Source organism: Pelodiscus sinensis, chromosome 12 (genome assembly GCF_049634645.1).
Source record: "Pelodiscus sinensis isolate JC-2024 chromosome 12, ASM4963464v1, whole genome shotgun sequence".
In the NCBI taxonomy this organism is placed as follows: domain Eukaryota; kingdom Metazoa; phylum Chordata; order Testudines; family Trionychidae; genus Pelodiscus; species Pelodiscus sinensis.
Window position 1 is genome coordinate 5,397,356 of NC_134722.1, and position 20,287 is coordinate 5,417,642.

The 20,287-nt window shown below is 50.1% G+C and overlaps 1 protein-coding gene across 1 annotated transcript in view; it reads right to left on the reverse strand.

Moving 5' to 3' along the window:
• Positions 1-20,287, reverse strand: part of JPH3 (junctophilin 3) — a 165,882-nt gene that overhangs the window by 97,688 nt on the left and 47,907 nt on the right. Inside the window, exon 3 of the mRNA XM_075939927.1 lies at positions 19,505-20,282. Coding sequence (XP_075796042.1) covers positions 19,505-20,282 — 778 coding nt within the window. The remainder of the gene's footprint in view (positions 1-19,504; positions 20,283-20,287) is intronic.

Consider the following 20,287-nt stretch of genomic DNA (forward strand, 5'->3'; position numbering starts at 1 on the left):
AGAAAGCTACCACAACACTGTCCTCTCCGGAGCAAGATCATGGCTGTTTAAACAGCCACATTAAACAAAGTGAAGTGCAGGCATTTAGCTTCCTGTTGGATGGGGGCGGGGGGAGTTAACCTTTTTTTTTGCAAAACCTCCTGAAGATTTTTCCACCGGCTTCATTTCTGAGCATATAAACAGTGTCCAACACACTAGCCCCTAGCCACATATGGCTATTTGGCCAGTTGAGTGTGGCTAGTTGGCTCACCAAATTGTTTCTGTTTTCAGAATAATGTGGCTAGTGCTTCAGAACTGGCTGGACACCACAGAAGCAAAGCAATTCTGTATTGTGCAGCCATCAAAATGTTTCGTCCTGCACTCCGGCTCCACCGAGGCACCAGAATAAAACTCTGCCACTATTGCAGATTGCTAAGTGCGTGGAGGCTGAGGGACCCAGCAGCCTCTGTGCTCTGAGCAGATGGCTTATTAACATAAGGGCCTAGGGCAGGGGAGGAGAATGGCTGTATCCCTGCATAAGAACAACAAGTTAGCACAATGCTGCTCTGTTCTGACTAGGCCCTTGAACACAGAGCCCGTCACCAGGGTCTCTGGGCATTGCAGCTAAGATCACACCAAGAATTTCGCCTCTTTGAGCAGGAAGTTATCAGCCTGGCCGTGCAGGGGAACTCACACAGACGCCGCCCCAAGACGGCAGACCCTGAGCGCCAACAGTCGCTAGTTATGTAATATTCCACCAAGGATCCCTTAAATGCTCGCGGAATCCAGCTGGGGATTCTTGCCCCCTCTGTGCCATTCATCCAGCTTTCTGGCCTGGAGGTGGAAGTGCTGGCTGCACAATGAGCCAGAAGACACCCATGTTATCCAGCCTGACAGCTACACAGTTTGTTGTAAGGACAAGAGAGGAATAACAGCTGATCCTAATCACATCCGAATGCGCTATCGTCTGACCCCCCTGTCAGCAAGAGACTGGCTGTGATGGAGGGAAGGAGGGAGGAGAGGCAGAAGAGGACAGAACGGAGACACTGCTAAAGGAACGTCCTGTGCTTGGCATTTGCCCGAAAACAGCTCTTCCTTTGTAACCAAACACACAGTGACCCACCCCCCACCTCACCTGAAAACTGACAAGCAGCATAGGGGACCAGTCTGAAAAGAGGATGCTGGAATGTTCATTGTTCTGTACGGCGGGCGGTAGGTAAATGTAAAATAGTCAAGTGCAGAGAACCACTTTTCCCTCCTCCATAAGAACAGACAGACCAAAGGTCCATCTAGCCCAAGATCCTGTCTTCCAATAGTCGCCAATGCCAGGTGCCCCAGAGGGAGTGAATAGAACAGGGAATCATCAAGTGATCCCTCTCCTGTTATCCATTCCCAGCTTCTGACAAAACTAAGCTAAACTAAACTTCCTGGCCAGGACAGTGATAGTGACTATGAAATGCTAAGGGAGATCAGAGAGGCTATCAAAATAAAAAACACTAATAGTGGGGGATTTCAACTATTCCCATCCTGACTAGTGACACTAGGGATGCAGAGATACAATTTCTTGATACCTTAAATGACTGCTTCTTAGAGCAGCTGCTTCTGGAACCCACAAGGGGAGAGGCAATTCTTGATTTAGTCCTAAATAGAGCACAGGATCTGGTCCAAGAGGTAAATATAACTGGACTGCTTGGAAATAGTGACCATAATGTAATACAATTTAACATCGCTGTGGTGGGAAAAATACCACAGAAGCCCAACTCTGTGGCATTTAATTTCAGAAAGGGGAACTACACAAAAAAGAGGAGGTTAGTTACACAGAAATTAAAAGGTACAGTGTCAAAAGTAAAATCCCTGCAAGCTGCATGGAAACTTTTCAAAGACACCATAATAGAAGCCTAATTTAAATGTATACCCCAAATTAAAAAACACAGTAAGAGAACCAAAAAGGTGCCACTGTGGCTTAACAACCAAGTAAAAGAAGCAGTGAGAGATAAAAAGGCATCATTTAAAAAGCGGAATTAAATCCCGGTGAGGAAAATAGAAAGGTGCATAAAATCTGTCAAATTAAGTGTAAAAATATAATTTAAAAAGTCAAAAAGGAGTCTGAAGAGCAGCTAGCCAAACATTCAACAAGCAAAATGTTTTTAAGCACATCAGAAGCAGGAAGCCTGCTAAACAACCAGTGGGGTCACTGGACAACCGAGATGCTAAAGGAACACTCAAAGACTATAGGGCCATTGCGGAGAAACTAAATTAATTCTTTGCTTTGGTCTACATGGCTGAGGATGTTAGGGAGATTCCCAAATCTGAGCCATTCTTTTTAGGTGACAAGTCTGAGAAATTGTCCCAGATTGAGGTGCCATCAGAGGAGGTTTTGGAACAAACTGATAAACTTAACAGTAACAAGTCACCGGGACCAGATGGCATTCACCCAAGAATTCTGAAAGAACTCAAATGTGAAATTGCAGAACTATTAACTGTGGTTTGTAACCTATTCTTTAAATCAGCTTCTGTACCTAATGACTGGAAGATAGCAAATGTGATGCCAATATTTTAAAAGGGCTTTAGAGGTGATCCTGGCAATTACAGACCGGTAAGTCTAACATCAATATCGGACAAATTAGTTGAAACTATAGTAAAGAATAAAATTGTCAGACATAGATTAACATAATTTGTTGGGGAAAAGTCAACATGGTTTCTGGAAAGGGAAATCATGCCTTTCTAATCTACTTGAGTTCTTTGAGCGGGTCAACAAACATGTGGACAAGGGGGATCCAGTGGATATTGTGTACTTAGATTTCCAGAAAGCCTTTGACAAGGTCCCTCACCAAAGGCTCTTAAGTAAAGTAAGTTCTCATGGGATAAGTGGAAGGTCCTTTCATAGATTGATAACTGGTTAAAAGACAGGAAACAAAGGGTAGGAATAAATGGTAAGTTTTAAGAGTGGAGAGAGGTAACTAGTGGGGAGAGGTAACTAAGAGTCTGTCCTGGGACCCATCCTATTCAACTTATTTATAAATGATCTGGAGAAAGGGGTACACGGTGAGGTACAAATTTGCAGATGATACTAAACTGCTCAAGATAGTTAAGGCCAAAGCAGAATGTGAAGAGCTTCAAAAGGATCTCACCAAACTAAGTGATTGGGCAACAAAATGCCAAATGAAATTCAATGCTGATAAATGTAAAGTGATGCACATTGGAAAAAATAATCCCAACTATACATATAAAATGATGGGGACTAATTTGGCTACAACTACTCAAGAGAGAGATCTTGGAGTCATTGTGGATAGTTCTCTGACAACATCAATTTGCAGCAGCAGTCAAAAAAGCAAATAGAATGTTAGGAATCATTAAAAAGAGATAGTGAATAAGACAGAGAATATCTTAATGCCTCTATATAAAATCATGGTACGCCCACATCTTGAATACTGCGTACAGATGGGGTCGCCGCATCTCAAAACATATCTGTTGGCATTGGAAAAGGTTCAGCAAAGGGCAACAAAAAATGATTAGGGGGTTGGAACAGGTCCCATATGAAGAGAAACTAAAAATATTGGGACTTTTCAGCTTAGAAAACAGAAGACTAACGGGGTATAGGATAGAAGATTATAAAATCATGACTGGTATGGAAAAAGGTGAATAAATACAAGTTATGTACTTGTTCCCATAACATAAGAAATAGGAGTCACCAAATTAAATTAATAGGTAGCAGGTTTAAAACAAACAAAAGGAAACTTTTCTTTATGCAGCGCACAGTCAACCTGTGGAACTCCTTGCCAGAGGACTTTAACAAGGTTCAAAAAAGAACTAGATAAATTCATGGAGATTAGGTCCATCAATGGCTATTAGCCAGGATGGGTAGGAATGGTATCCCTAGACTCTGCTTGTCAGAGATTGGAAATGGATGACAGGAGAGGGCTCATTTGATGATTCCCTGTTCTGTTCACTCACGTTGGCAACTGTTGGAAGACAGGATACTGAACTAGATGGACCTTTAGTCTGACCCAATATGGCTGTTCTTATGTCCCCTTCTACAAAGGAATTTCACAAGCCAATTACAGATTGAGAGTGCGAGATTGACCTTTGCATGCAAATTTGACATTGTTTCCCTTGGCCTGAATAAGAACATGAATTCCATGAGCCATTATAAAACCAGCTTTCCTTACATTCAACATCTCATGGTCATCAAAAGCTAAGTATGGGACATTTCCAGCCCATTCAATTAGCCTCATTAGCACTAGCACTACAATTGACAGGTACTTTTTTTTTCTCCTCTTCCTTCTTTTTCTGTTATAAATTCTGAGTGTGCCACCCTTTTTTCTTCACTCACTCTCATCTGAAGAGGTGGGTTTTGCCCATGAAAGCTCATGATGCTATATATATATTTTTTGTTAGTCTCTGAGGGTATGTCTACACTACCCCGCTAGTTCGAACTAGCGGGGTAATGTAGGCATACCGCACTTGCAAATGAAGCCCGGGATTTGAATTTCCCGGGCTTCATTTGCATAAGCGGGGAGCCGCCATTTTTAAAACCCCGCTGGTTCGAACCCCGTGCAGCGCAGCTTCACGGGGCACGAACTAGGTAGTTCGAACTAGGCTTCCTAGTACGAACTACCGTTACTCCTCATTTCACGAGGAGTAACGGTAGTTCGAACTAGGAAGCCTAGTTCGAACTACCTAGTTCGTGCCCCATGTAGCCGCGCTGCACGGGGTTCGAACCAACGGGGTTTTAAAAATGGCGGCTCCCCGCTTATGCAAATGAAGCCCGGGAAATTCAAATCCCGGGCTTCATTTGCAAGTGCGGTATGCCTACATTACCCTCCTAGTTCGAACTAGGAGGGTAGTGTAGACATACCCTGAGGGTATGTCTACACTACAGAGAAGATAGAAGCTGCCACAGTCGATCCTCCAGGGTTTGAATTAGCGCAGGCCTGGGCAAAATATGGCCCATGGGCCAAATTTGGCCCACCAAGCCACTGGATCCAGCATGCAGATGCAGCAGGGAGCCCCAGGCAGGTTCCCCTTGCTTGCCCCATACACTCTTCAAAAAAGCAGCTACGGGGCTGTTTCTCTTTCAAAACTGTGATCCTGGAGAGGAGGGGGGAAGGCTTCAGGTGCTGCCCCCGCCCCCAGCACAATCCCATTGGCCAGTTTCTGGCCAGAAATTGGCCAATGGGAGCCGCCTGTTTGAATAACAAGCAGCACATGAAGCACCATGCCCTCCTCCTCTCCGGCTCAGTTATTCACACAAGCACATGGGCATGCAGGTGCAGGGCAGACAGGCAGGCTGGCTGAGAAACGTTTTAAGCTCTGCAAGCATTTATCTCTCCAGGCAGGCAGGCTGGTTGGGCTGCTGGCTGGTAAGTCTCCTGGCCACAGTCTGCCTCTGGGACCTCAGCCCCTCTTTGCCCCAACCCTCTGCCCCTGCACTCAACCTACCCAAACCCTCTGCGTCCTCCTGCACCCATACCCACTCCCAGATCTGGCACCCCAATCCCTTGCCCCAGATCACAATCCCCTCCTACCTTAGATCACAACCCAAAATCCTGCACCCCAGTCCCCTCCTCTAGGTCACAAACCAAACCCCCACACCCCAGTCACCTGCCCCAAGTCACAACTGCCTCCTTCACCCAAAGTCCTTCCCAGACCACACTTTCTCTCCTGCACCCCAATCCCGTACCCCAAGCTCCCTTCTGCACCCCACCTCCATCCCAGAACCCGCACCATTAATATCAAGGAAAAGTGCGGCCCTCGACCACTTTCCAAAATCTTGGAGTGACCTCCGCTGTCAAAAATTATTGCCCACTCCCAAATTAGCGGGTCTAGTGAAGACACTCTAATTTGAACTGAGAGGGGCACTCTGGTCGATGTTGGTAGTCCTACTTCTGCGAGGAGTAAGGGAAGTTGAAGGGAGGGTGTTCTCTCTTCGACATCCTGCAGTGCAGACAATGCCAAAAGTCGAGTTAAGGTATTTCGACTTCAGCTATGCAATTAACATAGCTGAAGTTGCGTATCGTAATTCGACTTTATCCTGTCCTGTAGACATACCCTAAGGTGCCACAGGACTGCTTACTGTTTTTAAACGAAACTGAGCCTCCCTTCCCACTCCCCTGTAAAGTGCTGCAGCAAAAACGCCTGACTTCCCTGTCATCTTCACGGCTGTATGGAATCTCTCACCTGCCTGACCTCTCCTCCAGCCCCCTCTGTGGCCTTCTCTCTACATCAGCTGAAGGGGGTGTTGGGTTAGAGGGAACTGGTGGGGAGGGGACATTACTGCTGAGTGAAATTCACCCAGAACACGGGACCTAGAGCAGTGGTCTCCGTGTTTTTCCCATCACACTCCCCTTTACTTGTAACGGAACCAGTGTGGAACTACACTCGGGAGCCGTGGCCGGGGCAAGGCAAAGGTGGGGGCTGAGTGGCCCTCCCTCCTTCCCTATTCCCCCATGGGGACTGGCTTGGGTCCCTGAGCATTCTTGTGCACCCCTTGGGGACACACCCCATAGAAAGTTTGCCCTTTGCTGATGGGGCATGAGGGATCATGCGAGCCTTGAACCTGGCCTGCAGAGCATGGTCACCACCCAGCACCACCATACCAGGGGAGCAATGAAACTCCAGCTCGGGGGATCCTGACTGGGGCAGATGGGCAGCCCCACTGATTGGCCAGCTTGCTCTGCTTAAGCCAGAAAGCCGTGCATGTGTAAGTGAATCTCTAGCAGGCTGCTACTATGGACCCTGTCTACTTGCCTAGCTCCCAGCCCTCCACACCCCAGGCCAACTCCATCTGCCCCAGGTATCTGCTCCTATGCCCTACCCATGATCCTGACTCTGGCTATGAACCGTCTCGACTCCTGGCTCCGACCTTTGACACCTGACTCTGACTCAGGATGTGGCCCAAACCCTGGTTCTAGGCTCCTGACGCTAACCATTAGGACTGACCATCCACACCCTGGTCCCTACATGAGGTGGGTGAACTGTTTTGAGACAGAGCTGGAAGGAGCTCTTTCCTTTTCGCAGCCTTCCTCTTCGGGAAGACGGCTAGTTGTGATTTTACTCTCTTCCCCCCTCTGTACAAAGGAGCTGCAAAGGAAAGATTTCACTGAGAATGCCACAAGCAGCATCAGACAAATATCTGCCCACGGTGGTTCTATTTCCTTGGCTTACTTCCTCTCTCTGGAGAGTCTTGCAGTCTCTCAGACTTTGGGAGGGCTTGACAGAGGCTGCCAAGGGCTGGAAATATTGAGATACTTGGGGCAATTAGAAGGAGCTGGAATCACCAGTAACCCCATGTTCCGGGCCTTCAGGGTGCTGACGGAAGAGAGAGGGAATAGGGTCTCCTAGGAGGGCTTGGAACCCAAAACCACTTGCCCAAAGCTGTTAGATTGGCTCCTTGTGATAGAGCAACAGCTGTGGCTTCAAAACAAGGTGGATTACAAAGCCACCATCAGATGAAAGCCCCTAATTTCCCAAGGCAATTAAGAGGGTGGGTGGAAGTTCCCAAACGTTAGCAAGGACCAGGCCCTTCCTCGTATATTTGGGCCCAAGTGAGCTGACACCACAGCAGTCTTGGGGGAGGGGTTGTCCCCCATAAACATTTGACAGAGCTGCTCCTTGGATCCTGGAGACACAATCAGCCCTGGGTAGAAGTATCTCTGGCTGAGGAAAAAGCCAAGCTCTGCCTCAGAAACGGCCCTCCCAAAATGGCCGTTTCCAGGGCTGCTGCAGAGGAAAGGTGGCATAGTTCCTACTCCGTGGTTCTGGGCCCATCCCAGAATGACATAGTCCCTGGTCTGGGCTGTCCACTTTCCCTAACGGCATTAATGTAGGCTACGAAGAGGGCCCGTTGACTAGGCCGTGGGTTCCCAAACTGGGAGGAGTGCCCTCTTGAGGGGAGGTGTGTCTGAAGAAATTCTGGGGGTGCGAGGCAACCCAGCCCCTCCTCAGTCAACCCCAAGTTTTGCTGCTATTTTTGTTTTTCAGCCCTGGTCAGTTTCTTTTTTTTGGCTCAACAAGTTTTTCTGTTATGGGGGGGAGGGGCGGGTGTGAGGGTTTCTCAAAAATCAAAAGGGGGCGTGATGCTGAAAAGTTTGGGAACCACTGGATTAGGCCAAAGCTAAGGGGAACAGGTGGCCTAAGTAATCCCCTGACTGAATAATGAGGGAGCCCAGCTGAGGAAGGAGCTGGCTGGGTGGGTTTAAGGGCAGAAAGGTGGCAGCAGAGAAGGGGCTGTAGAGAAGCAGTCTGCAATCACTTTCTGGTGGAGTGTCTGGTGACTACAGAGCCTACGTAGTCTGCAGTTATTCCCAGGGCAGAGGGAGTTTTGGGGCTGGCAGACCCAGAGAAGGAGGGAGCCAGAAGTAAGGAAAGGCTCAGGGAAAAGGCAGCAAGGTTTAAAATGATGCCGACTTTGGCTGCTGCTAAGTGGGTCCCTGTGTGCTGGAAGCTGGAGTAGAAGGCAGGCCTGGCTTCCCCTACCTGCCAGTGGGGAAGAAGCGCATGGGAAGACTGCCTGCACTTGTGTGTGAGAAGAGTTTTTGATGCTGGACAGGGTCACATGGTTAGCCCCTTCTCACAGCCCTGTTCTAGAGTCACACTCACTGTTCCCTCAGGACACACCTCTGCCCTACACACTCAGGCTCTGTCCTGGTGTCAGAAGGCTCCCAGACCCTTTCCACAGGCCCATGTCCATTCGTACATACATGGCATTCCATACACGGCACATCTCAGCTTGCGGCGCCCTCTAGTTTGTGCCTCTCCCCTGAATTCACAAGCTCAGGGGACAGTCGCAGCATGAATTATGAATGGCCGTGTTTCTGGTGCTCACTGCTTTAGGGAACGGCCGCGCTCGCTGTTTAAAATAGGTCAGTGTGGGACATGGCTCGCTGCTGCTGCGCCTCAGAGTTGAACTTTCACGCTCAGTCAGCCGCCAACATCATATTTAACCATGACCCATTTCAGCTTAAATCTGTTAGCAAACAATTCCCCTCCACCGTGGCCCCAAACGGCTTCTCACTGAAGACAGGAAGCAGGAAATCCAGCTGTCCGGGGCACCAGTGCTTCCTACGACTAGGTCAGAACCCTTACAGCTCTGCCGGCGTATGCAACAAGGACACTTCTGATGACACACATAAGGGAGTAGGAAGAAACTCAGGAGCCCTGTCAATAGCACCCCGAGGCACCAAAAAAGCCAGCCGAAACCTTAAGTGCAAGTACAGCTAAATACAAATATAAGACTCCATGCATAAATTTTAGAAAGAACTAGAGTAGGATTATTATAACGCAGTGTACTGCCTGCAGTAACTTTATTGTTGTGTAGACTGTTTTGGATTATAAGTGTTCTCTTCAGTTTCATTTGGGCTGAATTTTTGAAAGAAACCTGTAATGCTCAGATAACTTTTTGCACCTTGCCATTTAATTACAGAGGGGTTTTTCTTGCCTCCTGGCATCCTGTTATGTGTCAGAGCGTGCAGGCTTTCTTTGACTCTGTCATGGCACCCTGAAGTAGCAGCTATGCCAAATCTAAGGATTTTAATAATCTCATCTTTCTCCGGTTCTCTTTGACTCGCTTGCTCTATTTTAAAAAGTATTTTCAAGATCTCTTTTCCGAAGGTGAATGTTAGGCCGTGTCCAGACTCAGGGGTTTTTTCGGGAAAAGTAGCCTTTTCCCGAAAAAACTTCCCCTGCGTCCAGACTCAAGCCGCGTTCTTTCGAAATTATTTCGAAAGAACGCGGCTTTTCTTTCGATGGCGGTAAACCTCAATTTACGAGGAAGAACGCCTTCTTTCGAAAGTTCCTCTTTCGAAAGAAGGCGTTCTTCAATGTAAAGAGGCCGTCTTCGAAAGAGAGCATCCAGACTCGCTGGGTGCTCTCTTTCGAAAAAGCGGATTTCTCTTTCGAAAGATCCGCCTGCAGTCTAGACGCGATCTTTTGAAAGAGGCTCTTTCGAAAGATGCTTTCGAAAGAGCCTCTTTCGAAAGAAGCCTGCAGTCTAGACATAGCCTTACTGTGAAAGATTTCTCTGGCTCAATTTCTCTGCTGTGGATAGCAAACTTAATTATTTTTCTCGCCATTTTCTTGGTGGTTTAGCTATAATCCATCTTGGACCAACTCCTGAGCAGTACTTAGGACTAACCTGGGAGTCCCATCACCTGTCGAGTGATTTAGAAGCTGGGTTCTGATGAGAAGTTGGTAAAGGTATGGAAAAAATTCTTTCCATAAGACATGTCCTGACACGTGACCAGTTTATATGCTGACTATCTCGCCTTTAAAGGGATTAGAACCTATAGCAGGGGTGGGCAAACTTTTCAGATCAGGGTATGGAAATTGTACGGCAGCCCATCAATGCTCACAAAATTGGGGTTGGAGTGTGGGAGGGAGAGAGGGCTCCAGCTGGGGTAAGGGCAGGTATGAGGGGCTTGAGGAGTAGGAGGGTGCTCTGGGCTGAGACTAGGGATGTTAGATATCATGTATTTTAGTAATCACGTGGCCGCAACAATTTTTAGTGGTTACATGGATACTAAAATACTCCCCGGGGCGGGGCCGGCAGCCAGTGTGCTCCCAGCTACTGGCCCCACTCTTGGGGAGATCCCTGCCACTTTGTACTGCTGCCTCTCTATCAGAGGCAGCTGCACAGGGTGGCAAACGGAGCCAGTCCATGAGGCAAGCCAATTTAAAAGGCAGCAAGGGGGGACAGGCAGCTCTGCGGAGCCAGCACAAAGAAACTGCTTAATAGCCAGTTCCCCACATGTATCGGTTCTCACCTTCTTCTCCCACCCCGCCTTGCAGCCTCTGATAGAGAGGCAGCAACACGGGGGTGGGTGGAAGGGAGCAGGACACTCATTGGGAGCCAATATGCATGGGGAGCCAGCTTCCCGCATGTACCAGCTCCCGCCAGCCCCCTCATTCTCGGTGCTGCTATCAGAGGCAGCAGCAGGAGAGGCAGGCAGCTCTGCAGGATCTGGTGCTCGTGGGGAGCTGGCTTAAAGGCAAGCTCCCCATGGGCACTGGCTCCCACCTCTCCACCCCTTGCTGCCTCTGATACCGAGGCAGCAAGTGGGGGGAGGTTACTGGTTAATCGTTTGGACTAACCGAAAAGCCAAGTCTTATCAGTTAATCGTTTAAGCAGCTACATGCTAACATCTCTAGCCGAAACCAGAGCGTTCAGAGGGCAGGAGGGGGATCAGGGCTGGGCCAAAGGGTTGGAGTTTGGGGCGGAGGATGGCTCAGAGGAGCAGGCTCTGGACAGTGCTTACCTCTTCAAGCAGCTCCATGTCCCTGCTCCAGCTGGCTCCTATACAGAGGCACAGCCAGGCAGCTGTTTGCTGCCCTGTCCGCTCCCAGTAGCCCTGGTTCCCAGCCAATGGGAACTGCTGGGGTGATGCTTGGAGCAGGGGAAACACACGGAGCCGCTGGCTGCCCCCACATGTAGATGCCAGAGGGGGGCGTGGCCAGGAGATTGTTGTAACATTACGTTTAACCAGTTACCCAAGTAAACAGGATTTTGCATCCCTGTTGCATCCCTAGAATTGGCTGGGTGTGCTAACAGAACCCCAGCAGCACTTTGATTGGGCGCCGAGGGAACGCAACCAGCACGTTAGTAATAGCAGTAGGGAAAGAAACCTACGTGGACAGAAGCCAGCAGAATCCGACAACCCTGAGCGAGCAACAGTAAACCAAATGTCTCGTGGGCCCCACACAGAACTCTGATGGGCCGCAGGCAGCCCACAGGTCGCAAGTTACCCACCACTGGTAGAGGGAGCAGCCCTACAGAATGCATAGGTCAAGCTACTCGCGGCCTCCTGGTAGCATGAATGTTGCCAGCTCTACGGGAAATAGGGGAGTAAGCTGTCATTAAAGGTACTCTGTCAACTGGAAACCAAAGTTTGATAGAGCTTGGTGTGTCCAGATTTGTAAAAATCCCTTTAAAAATGTAAAGGCTTGTGATGGTTGGAAGGGTTTTGGGGATACACTCAAAAGCAACACTGTCAGGAACACGCAGGCTCCTTTCTCCGTGTGTGCATACTTGCTGGCTGCCCGTTCACTTCCAGTTGTGATTTTGCTGCTGCCGCTGTTCCTTTTGCAGAGTACAGGGCATGCAGTAATAACTAAGGAGTGAGACTGACTGCAGGCAAAGTGCTGTCAAAATGCACAAATAAACCAGAAACAGAGAAAGCAGTGTTTTCCTTCATTTCTTTTAGTTATAGAGACCTTAGGCGTTACGTGAAACAATAATGGGTATAAGATTTTCAGATGGAAAATGATTTTTAAGTTAGTGGTTTGTCAAAAACAGCTAAACGATACATAGCTAGCGTCATTCAAAGATCTCAGTGTGCCTAACAAACTTTACAAAAGGAGCATTTACACAAGCCGTGGTGTATGCTGGGTTCTCTTGAGCCATTCCTGAAATGCAGCCACTGCTGGGGTGGAGCGCATCAGCCATTTAACAATGCATGGCAACAACAGTGCCGCACACCTCTGCACAAAACAATGAGGAGTACCATACCCAAGCTGGGAGATAAAATGTAGTCAGCTAAGCTGCAATTCAGCCAGGATGCTGGAATTAACACTGCTAATGTTGGGGGAAATATTTTGGCATCTATCAATGACCGAGACTGGTCAGGAACTCAGTTTTGCATCTCATCCACAAGATACAGGGCCCACTAGTGGGGGACAGTAGTTCAGTATTAACTCAAAGGAGATGGGGTCACCTATGGAGTCCCCAGCAGCCCTTCCTCTAGTGTCCTGGGGTTTTCCTTGCAAGCCTCCAAGCCAAGCACTAACCGGAGCTCATTTTTGCAAGATCTAATGACATAACTGCCTGTGGGTGCTACAGCTGCAGATCCCATGCACTCAAAGACGGCTGGCTCCCCAGGGGGGTGTGCTCCTCTGGGGCAGAGCTCAATGCAAGCTTCCTTCCATCCCACATTCTCCTGGCCCTAGACTCCTGCTGCACTGAGCGTTTGGGGGGTGGGGTAGAGGGCGAGAGCTAATCACAAGCTCATTTGTCCAATTTGGTTTTTCCTTCCTTTAAAAAAAAAAAAAAAAGAAGCTGTAGCTTTAAATGCCACAAGCTAATTGGAGCATCACCAGCTCTGAAGTGTGTCTCCTCCAGCCAGGGCCGGCCTGAACCCTTTTGGCGCCCTGGGACCGGACGTGCGGTGCCGCCCTCGGGCACAGGGTGCGCGGGCCCGCCCCCGGGGCGCATGACTCATGTGCTGCCCAGCCTGGCCCGGCCAGTGCTGCTAGCGCACGCACCGGGCTGTGCATGGTCCCGCAGCCATGGGGGGAAGGGTGCTGCTGTCCGGTGCCACGGGGCCGGCGCTGCGGGCGCTGGGCGTGCTGTTCATGATGGCAGCTGTAAGGGACACCGCGCGCCCCTTACAGCTGCCATCAGGCGCCCCCCGGGGGTTGGCACTCTGGGCAGCTGCCCAGCTTGCCCATGCCTCCATCCGGCCCTGCCTCCAGCTTCAGCAGGACTATATTATTGGTCTTTCACACACCCCGATCCGCTATTCAGAATGACGTATCACCACCGGATGAAAAATTCTCCCGGGCTCAGATAAGCCATCTCCTATCAGAACAAAAGGGTGCAGCCTTTGTACGGTGGCCAATCCCTTGCAGCAACAGTGCAGTATTGCTAGGGACCAGAGGAGGATCAAACCAGCCGGGCTCCCAAAACCACATTTGCTGATCTGGCCCTGCATGCGTCCTACACTTTTTTCTTTCCGAAAGGGTGGCCATAATTTGGTGCAACACCAATTAGACAGTATCATCAAATGCAAATCTGCTCAAAGCAAGCCCACTGAACTCACTCACATGGGAGATAAGAGATCCAGCACACAGTTTGATGAAGGTTTTTAAGCGTCACTTTGCACACGGATGAGTGAAACGTACAGTTTGTCTAATCCGGGCAGATCTGGGTGGCACCAGACTTCTTTTCTCTTTCTCCACCTTTCCTTTCTAATGTATGTCCTCTCATTCAGAAAACAGAGCGGAAATGCTATGCTGTAATAAACAATCTCTGCCCGGCAGCCTTAAGGCACTGAGCAGTAATATGAAGGGACGTTTAATCAACGGAGCAGCCTTTTCTCTCTCCTTCTCTCTTTTGCCGGGAGTAGGTTCTGAGTCATTAGGCTGCCAGGTAGATTTGGGCAGCCAAGGGGTTAGCTGAGCTCTTTGCATCTGTCATGCGTATTTGTATACATTTAGCTAGGTGGCTACAGAAAGAGAATAGTTTAATTTGTCTCTGGATCACAAGCCATTAGCACCTGCCTCTCCCTTCTCCCATCCCCCACTCCACAGCCAAGCTTCCAGAAGTCTAAAGAGTTCTATTAAGAAAGGAATGAGAGAGAGGGCACCTGCACAAGGAAAGGACTAAGCGGAACGTCTCACGGGATGACGAGTTGGAACAGATGCAACTTAGCAAGGCTTTTCAAACAGCGAGGAGACGGAATAATGGGAGGGGTTGAATAACACACCTCCTTCCTTTTGCTGGTTGCTGGGCACTGAATGGGCTGGGAATCAATGACTTTTTTGAAATGTGCAGTTTCCAGTGAAAGGGAAGCCCGCATTAGAAGACCAGCAGGGTTGGCAGGTCAGGATGGAGGAATATCAGCAGCGACGTGGAAGGAGTCCCAAAGACTAGAAGAGTTTGGACAGTGGCAGATCAGGATTGAAGGGCACAGGAGAGCCCAGGGGGTGGAGTGGTGAGGGGCACTGGAGGATTTTGACGGGGGATCCCACTTCTGGAATAGCAAGGGGGCTGCAGGCCAGAGCCAGGGTGCATCAGCACAGCTGTGTGTCGGAGCTGGAAAAGTTGGGGCGCTCTAGGACTGGATCGTGGAGCATTAGCAGAGGTGGGTGGGTGTGCTTGCACAGTGCACAAAAAGCAGCTGCACTTCACCGGCCAGCTCCACCACTCCCATGCTCACTGTCAACAGCTTCACCCCTCAGTAACACCTTAATGAAGAATGCAGGTCATTGTGGAGCAGCAGAGGCCTCAAATCCAACCCACTGTCAAGCTGTTCTAATTTGGGGGGAATGTGTGCCCACGTGACTTGAAGGACCACATACTCCCCAGGGAATTCTCTAGGGTTGCACAGGGCGACACGGAACAGAAGGATGTTTGTTTGCATAAGGCACAGTACTGGTACCTAGGAGCTCTGCACTGGATGCTTGGTTCTACTGCAGACGTCCTGGGTCACCTCCTCACTTCTCTCGGTGTCTCAGGTTACCCAGCTGTAAAATGGGTATAATGATTCTTCCTTTCTACAGCCCTTTGACTGTGTTATGTATTTAGATGGTAAACCCTTTCGGGAGCGGGGGGGAGGGGAGGGGAGGATTGACTCTTCCTATGGGTATGGACAGCTCATCAGAGAGCCCTGATCTCGGTTGGGGTCTCTACGTGCTACCGTCATACAAATAGTTTATAACAGCAAAATAGAATTTGGCTCCGAATGGTTGAAGGAAAGAGGGAGAACAAACTCTCTTTCTCCTTCCAGTTCCAGGATCTCTCAGGATAGTTTTTTCATATAAAGCTGGAGTATTGTTTGTCATTCTAGTCCGGGGGTGGATATTTTCCAGGGGGGAAGCTTGGGGGGGGATGGACTCCAAGGGAACAATGAGGAAGGCCCAGAGGTCCAGGTGATTCTTCCTCAAGGTCCTCATCCCTGCATTCCTACATCCTCTCAGGTGGGTGCCGCCGCGGTTCCGCCTTGCCCCGACGAACGGGTTGTCCCTTGACTGACAGGAATTCTCTGACTCTTGAAGCATCTCGTGGGCAACACGGGGCTTAGCAGCGTTACGTGAAGCACCATATACGGCACACGCAGTTCCTGTACCTGAGATGCCAGCGCTGTGCTACCCAGGTGAGCCATGCAGAGGGAAATGGAGTGAGAGTGGGTAGGCGGGAAATGGAGTGAGAGTGGGTAGGCGGATCACAGCGAGGCCTTCCCCCGGCACGTCCCACCTGCCCTGCCGCCGAATCGCTGAAAGCCTCAGTGGCTTTCCAGGGGCCCTGCATTCAATCATACAGCCCAGAAAGCATCTTCCAACACGTACCCCAGAGCAAGTCAGCACCGGGACAGAGAGAGAACAAATTCCAAGAGACAGACAGACAGCCCCAGATGGACACACACGTGCACAAAGGCCCAAAGAGGAGAGTGGGAAAGGATGGAGAGATGAAACAGAACGAACACAGGCCCCGGGAGAAAACATTTCAAAGCGTAATTAAAAACGAAAACTGGGTCTTTCCCTCAGGTCTGTGGCACTGCTCTGTGATTAATAAGAGGAGCCTCGGGAAGACCTGGGCTCTAGGCTAAGTGCCTGGCTTTCTGGGGTAGGCAGGAATTCCTTGGGTGGTGCAGAGCGCCCCTGCTCTCTAAGCAGAGAACAACAGAGCCTAGCAAAGGGCAAAGCCTTCCCGAAGCTGATGCTGTAATTCGGGATCTGCCTCTTCCCTTTAAAAACTTGCTTTTCAGGGGCAGAGAGAAGTAGATGGGAAGCCACATGGCATTATATATAGAGAGAGAGAGTCTCCTCCGTGCAGGGGTTCAGCACAGGACGCAGAGGAAAGAAGCACCAAAGGGGTTAATGACGCAGCACCTCTTACACGGCAGCTGTCTTGTCCCTGTGTCCTGTACATGTGAGGCCACCGATAAACAAACACAGAGAGGAAATTAAACACCAAGGCCATGCCACAATATTGACAGCGAGGGGCATGTTTCACAGTGTCTGCAGACCAAGCTGCTTGACTCCTGGGGTGTCTCTAAACTACATGGCTCCATCAATGGAGCCATGTAGATTAGGCTGATCGGCAGAGGGAAATGAAACCACAATTTAAATAATCGCGGCTTCATTTAAATTTAAATGGCTGCCACGCTGAGCCGACAAACAGCTGATCAGCTGTTTGTCGGCTCAGCGCACTAGTCTGGATGCTCCCGCAGCGACCTGAAAGCCCTTTATCGACCTCCCCTTTACGCCTCGTAGGATGAGATTTACCGGGGAGGTCGATAAAGGGCTTTCATGTCGGCAGGGGAGCATCCAGACTGCCCCGATCTGCCGACAAACAATGATCAGCAGAGCGGGGCAGCCATTTAAATTTAAATGAAGCTGCGATTATTTAAATCGCGGCTTCATTTCCCTTTGCCGAACAAACAAATCTACATGGCTCTGTCGACGGAGCCATGTCGTCTAGACGTACCCCTGCTGGCTTTACTGGTAGTTGCATGGCTCACTCCCTGTATATCTGGCTGACAGAGTCTCCGGAGAAGAGGAAACCGTGAGTCCCAGCAGGTGCCCAGTTCCTTGACCAACAGGCCTGCTGCTTCTCAGCCTTTGCCCTGCAGCAGCAGAGGTAATGCTGCGACAGAGGGTCTGCCCTTTGACCCCGAGTGTGGGTATAGCTATATATACAGTTTCACTGGGCACTGTTGTGAGGTCACCACCAGACAAATCTGGAATTCTGCAATGTGTGGCTATGGGATCTAACAGTCACTGAGATTTTATTTTGCTTTCTTCCCTGACTTCGACACCCAGCACACATTTTCTGGACCTGACAGCATCTTGGAACGCATCCCCAGTGTGGCTGAGCTGCTGTGGTTTTCACCTTTCACCCTAGGGCAAAGTAGGCTTCAGATGAGAATCATCTATCTGCCACTGTTGGCAGACGGATGTTGAGATCTATGCAGAACCGAATTCTAGGCTGGTTTAATGCAACCCACTTTCATAGCTTTAGTGCCCTGAAAGATCCTCTCCATACATCTGACCAGGACTTTGGAACAAGTTGAGACAGCCCTTGAAGAATCCATCCCTGATTTCATATGACACCCAGTTTATTCCGGGACAGGATATCTGGGAACATTTGTTACATCTCCAACAAAACCCTGGGGACCTGGCTGGTGCAAAACAAAGAATTTGCCAGATCACGAGAGGTCAATATTGTCTAGCAGCATGACCAACACTTCCCCTGCTTACTGGGCTCTTAGAAGGGGTAAATTCGAGCTAAATAACAGCACAGAACACTGAGAGCCAGGACTGGTGGCTGCAAACAAACTTTATGGGACCACGGGAAACTTGACCACATCCATGCTAAGTGGACTGCTGGCTAATTAATCATGCCAGAACATGGATGTTGCCGGACTAGAGAGTGCTGGACTAGAGAGGTTCAACCTGTACTTCTTTACCTTGATAATACTGACCCAGATTTTCAGACACACCCCAACCTGACCGGCAATTTTGCACAGACAGTCTTGCACAGCCTGTGAGACAATCCATGCAGATGGCATATTGAGGCAGCAAAATGCAAGTATCAGTGTGTGGGGGGAGGTGCAAAATGGCCCCGGGAAACCAGGGACTGAAAATCAGAGGGACTTGATCTGCGCTACAGTGATTTTGTGCAAACGCAGATTGTCCACACTTCAAGCGCGTTTTTGCGCAAGTAAAATGAAAGAACAGAGGGGGTTTCCGGCGTAGGTATTCCGCATTCTACGAAGAATAACTCCTTTTTGAGAAAGAGTTCTTTCGCAAAAAGGTGTGCGTGGACAGGCAAAAGGGGGTTTTTTGTGCAAGAAGAGGGAAGAAGAAGAAGCACAGGTGCCCATTCTGTCCATAGCAATCACTGCTTACTTGCGATAGAGCACCCAGGCAGTCTGGACGCTCTCTTGCACAAAAGCGCATTGCTGTTTCAATGCACTTTTGCAGTGTGGACGCTCTCTTGCGCAAGAAGTTTTTGCAGAAAATCTCTCCCGCAAAAAGCTTCTTGCGCAAGAAGCCTGTAGTCTAGACATAGCCATGCACTGAGTTTTGTGGCCTAACCCTCAGTCCTTGTCTCCCACTCCCATCTTCTGTTCTATGTAGCTGATTCGTTAGTTTGTAATTTGTTTACTTTTTTCATTGTACCCCTCTGTTATAGAATGGTCATGCCAATTCGCTTTCAGATTCTGATCTGAAGAAGTGGATCTGCCCCACGAAAGCTCGTCACCTAATAAACGATCTTGTTACTCTTTAAAGTGCTACACGACTACTTTTTTTGTTTGACCAAGATCAGACTAACACGGCTACCTCTCTGTGACTTTCCCTAAACCTAGATACCCAAGTGGGTTTTGCCTGCATTTCGATTGAAGACCTGAGCAAATTAAAGGGCCCCACTCTACAAACACGCTGGTTCAGACGGGTGGGGCCTTAACTGGATGCTTTGAGTAAAGTAGCACAATCAGCTGATCCCATTGGTGCAAAGGCCAGCCCAAGACGGGAGTTGCCCTCTTGAGGCCCCTTCCAGTCCTAGTATTCTATGATTCTATGACACCGAGCAGCTCAGACTGGGACTATCAGACCTGGAGAGCCAGAGAGAACCAAAGATTCTGTCTGTGTCCGGCAGCCCCAGTAAAGGATTCCCTTTCTATTCATTACAGCCAAACCTTAGGAGGCCATCGTGTCCAGGGTCCCAGCAACATGGTGGGCTCTCTGCTACTTTGCCGGCCAACGTCACCCCCCCACCGCCCACCAGCTCCCCGTCACACCTTACCTGGAGGCCGCGATCTCCGCTTTCTGCTTGGCGATGGTGGCTGCCCGCTCCGCCGCCTCGATGGCCCGGTCCACCTTCTCGCGGATCTTGCTGACCCTCAGCGGGATGAGGTTCTTCCGCTTGCCACTCACCAGCACGTTCTGCTTGTACTTCCCCTCCTCCTTGGTGCCGTCCGGGAAAGTCATGCAGCCGTAGCCGTGCCGCTTGTTACTGGCCCACTCCCCCTCGTACTTCAGCCCGTCCGAGCGCTGGCTGACCCCGAAACCCGAGCGCTTGTCGCTCTTCCACTCGCCCACGTAGACCTCCGTAGTGGTGGCGTCGATGTCGTCCTCGATGACCGACAGCTCGGCCTCGCCCTCGCCCAAGCTGATGGTGGAGTTGATGTCGCTGGCGGTGGAGCTGACCGTGCTCAGGCCCGCCTCACTCCGGAAGGAGCTCTGCTTGCTGCGCTGGCTGGCCAGGGAGCTCTTGGACTCAGACTTGCGCAGCTTCAGCCCGCTCAGCAAGGACCGCCGGAAGATCCCCTTCTTCTTGCTCTTGAGGATCTCGGCGTCGCTGTGGGCCACGAGGACGAAGCCGCCCCGGGAGACGGCGGGGCTGCCGGCTACCGCGGGCGAGGCGTCGGGGTGCAGCGCCGTGCCGTTGGTGTGCTCGCTGCGCAGCGAGTTAATGGACGTCCTCAGGGGCGACCTGATAACCGCGGCCATGCCATAGGGAACGCTCTGCCGGACGCCGTAGCCTTGGCGCATGCCGCCGGCCCACTGGCCCTGGTACGTCCCTGTG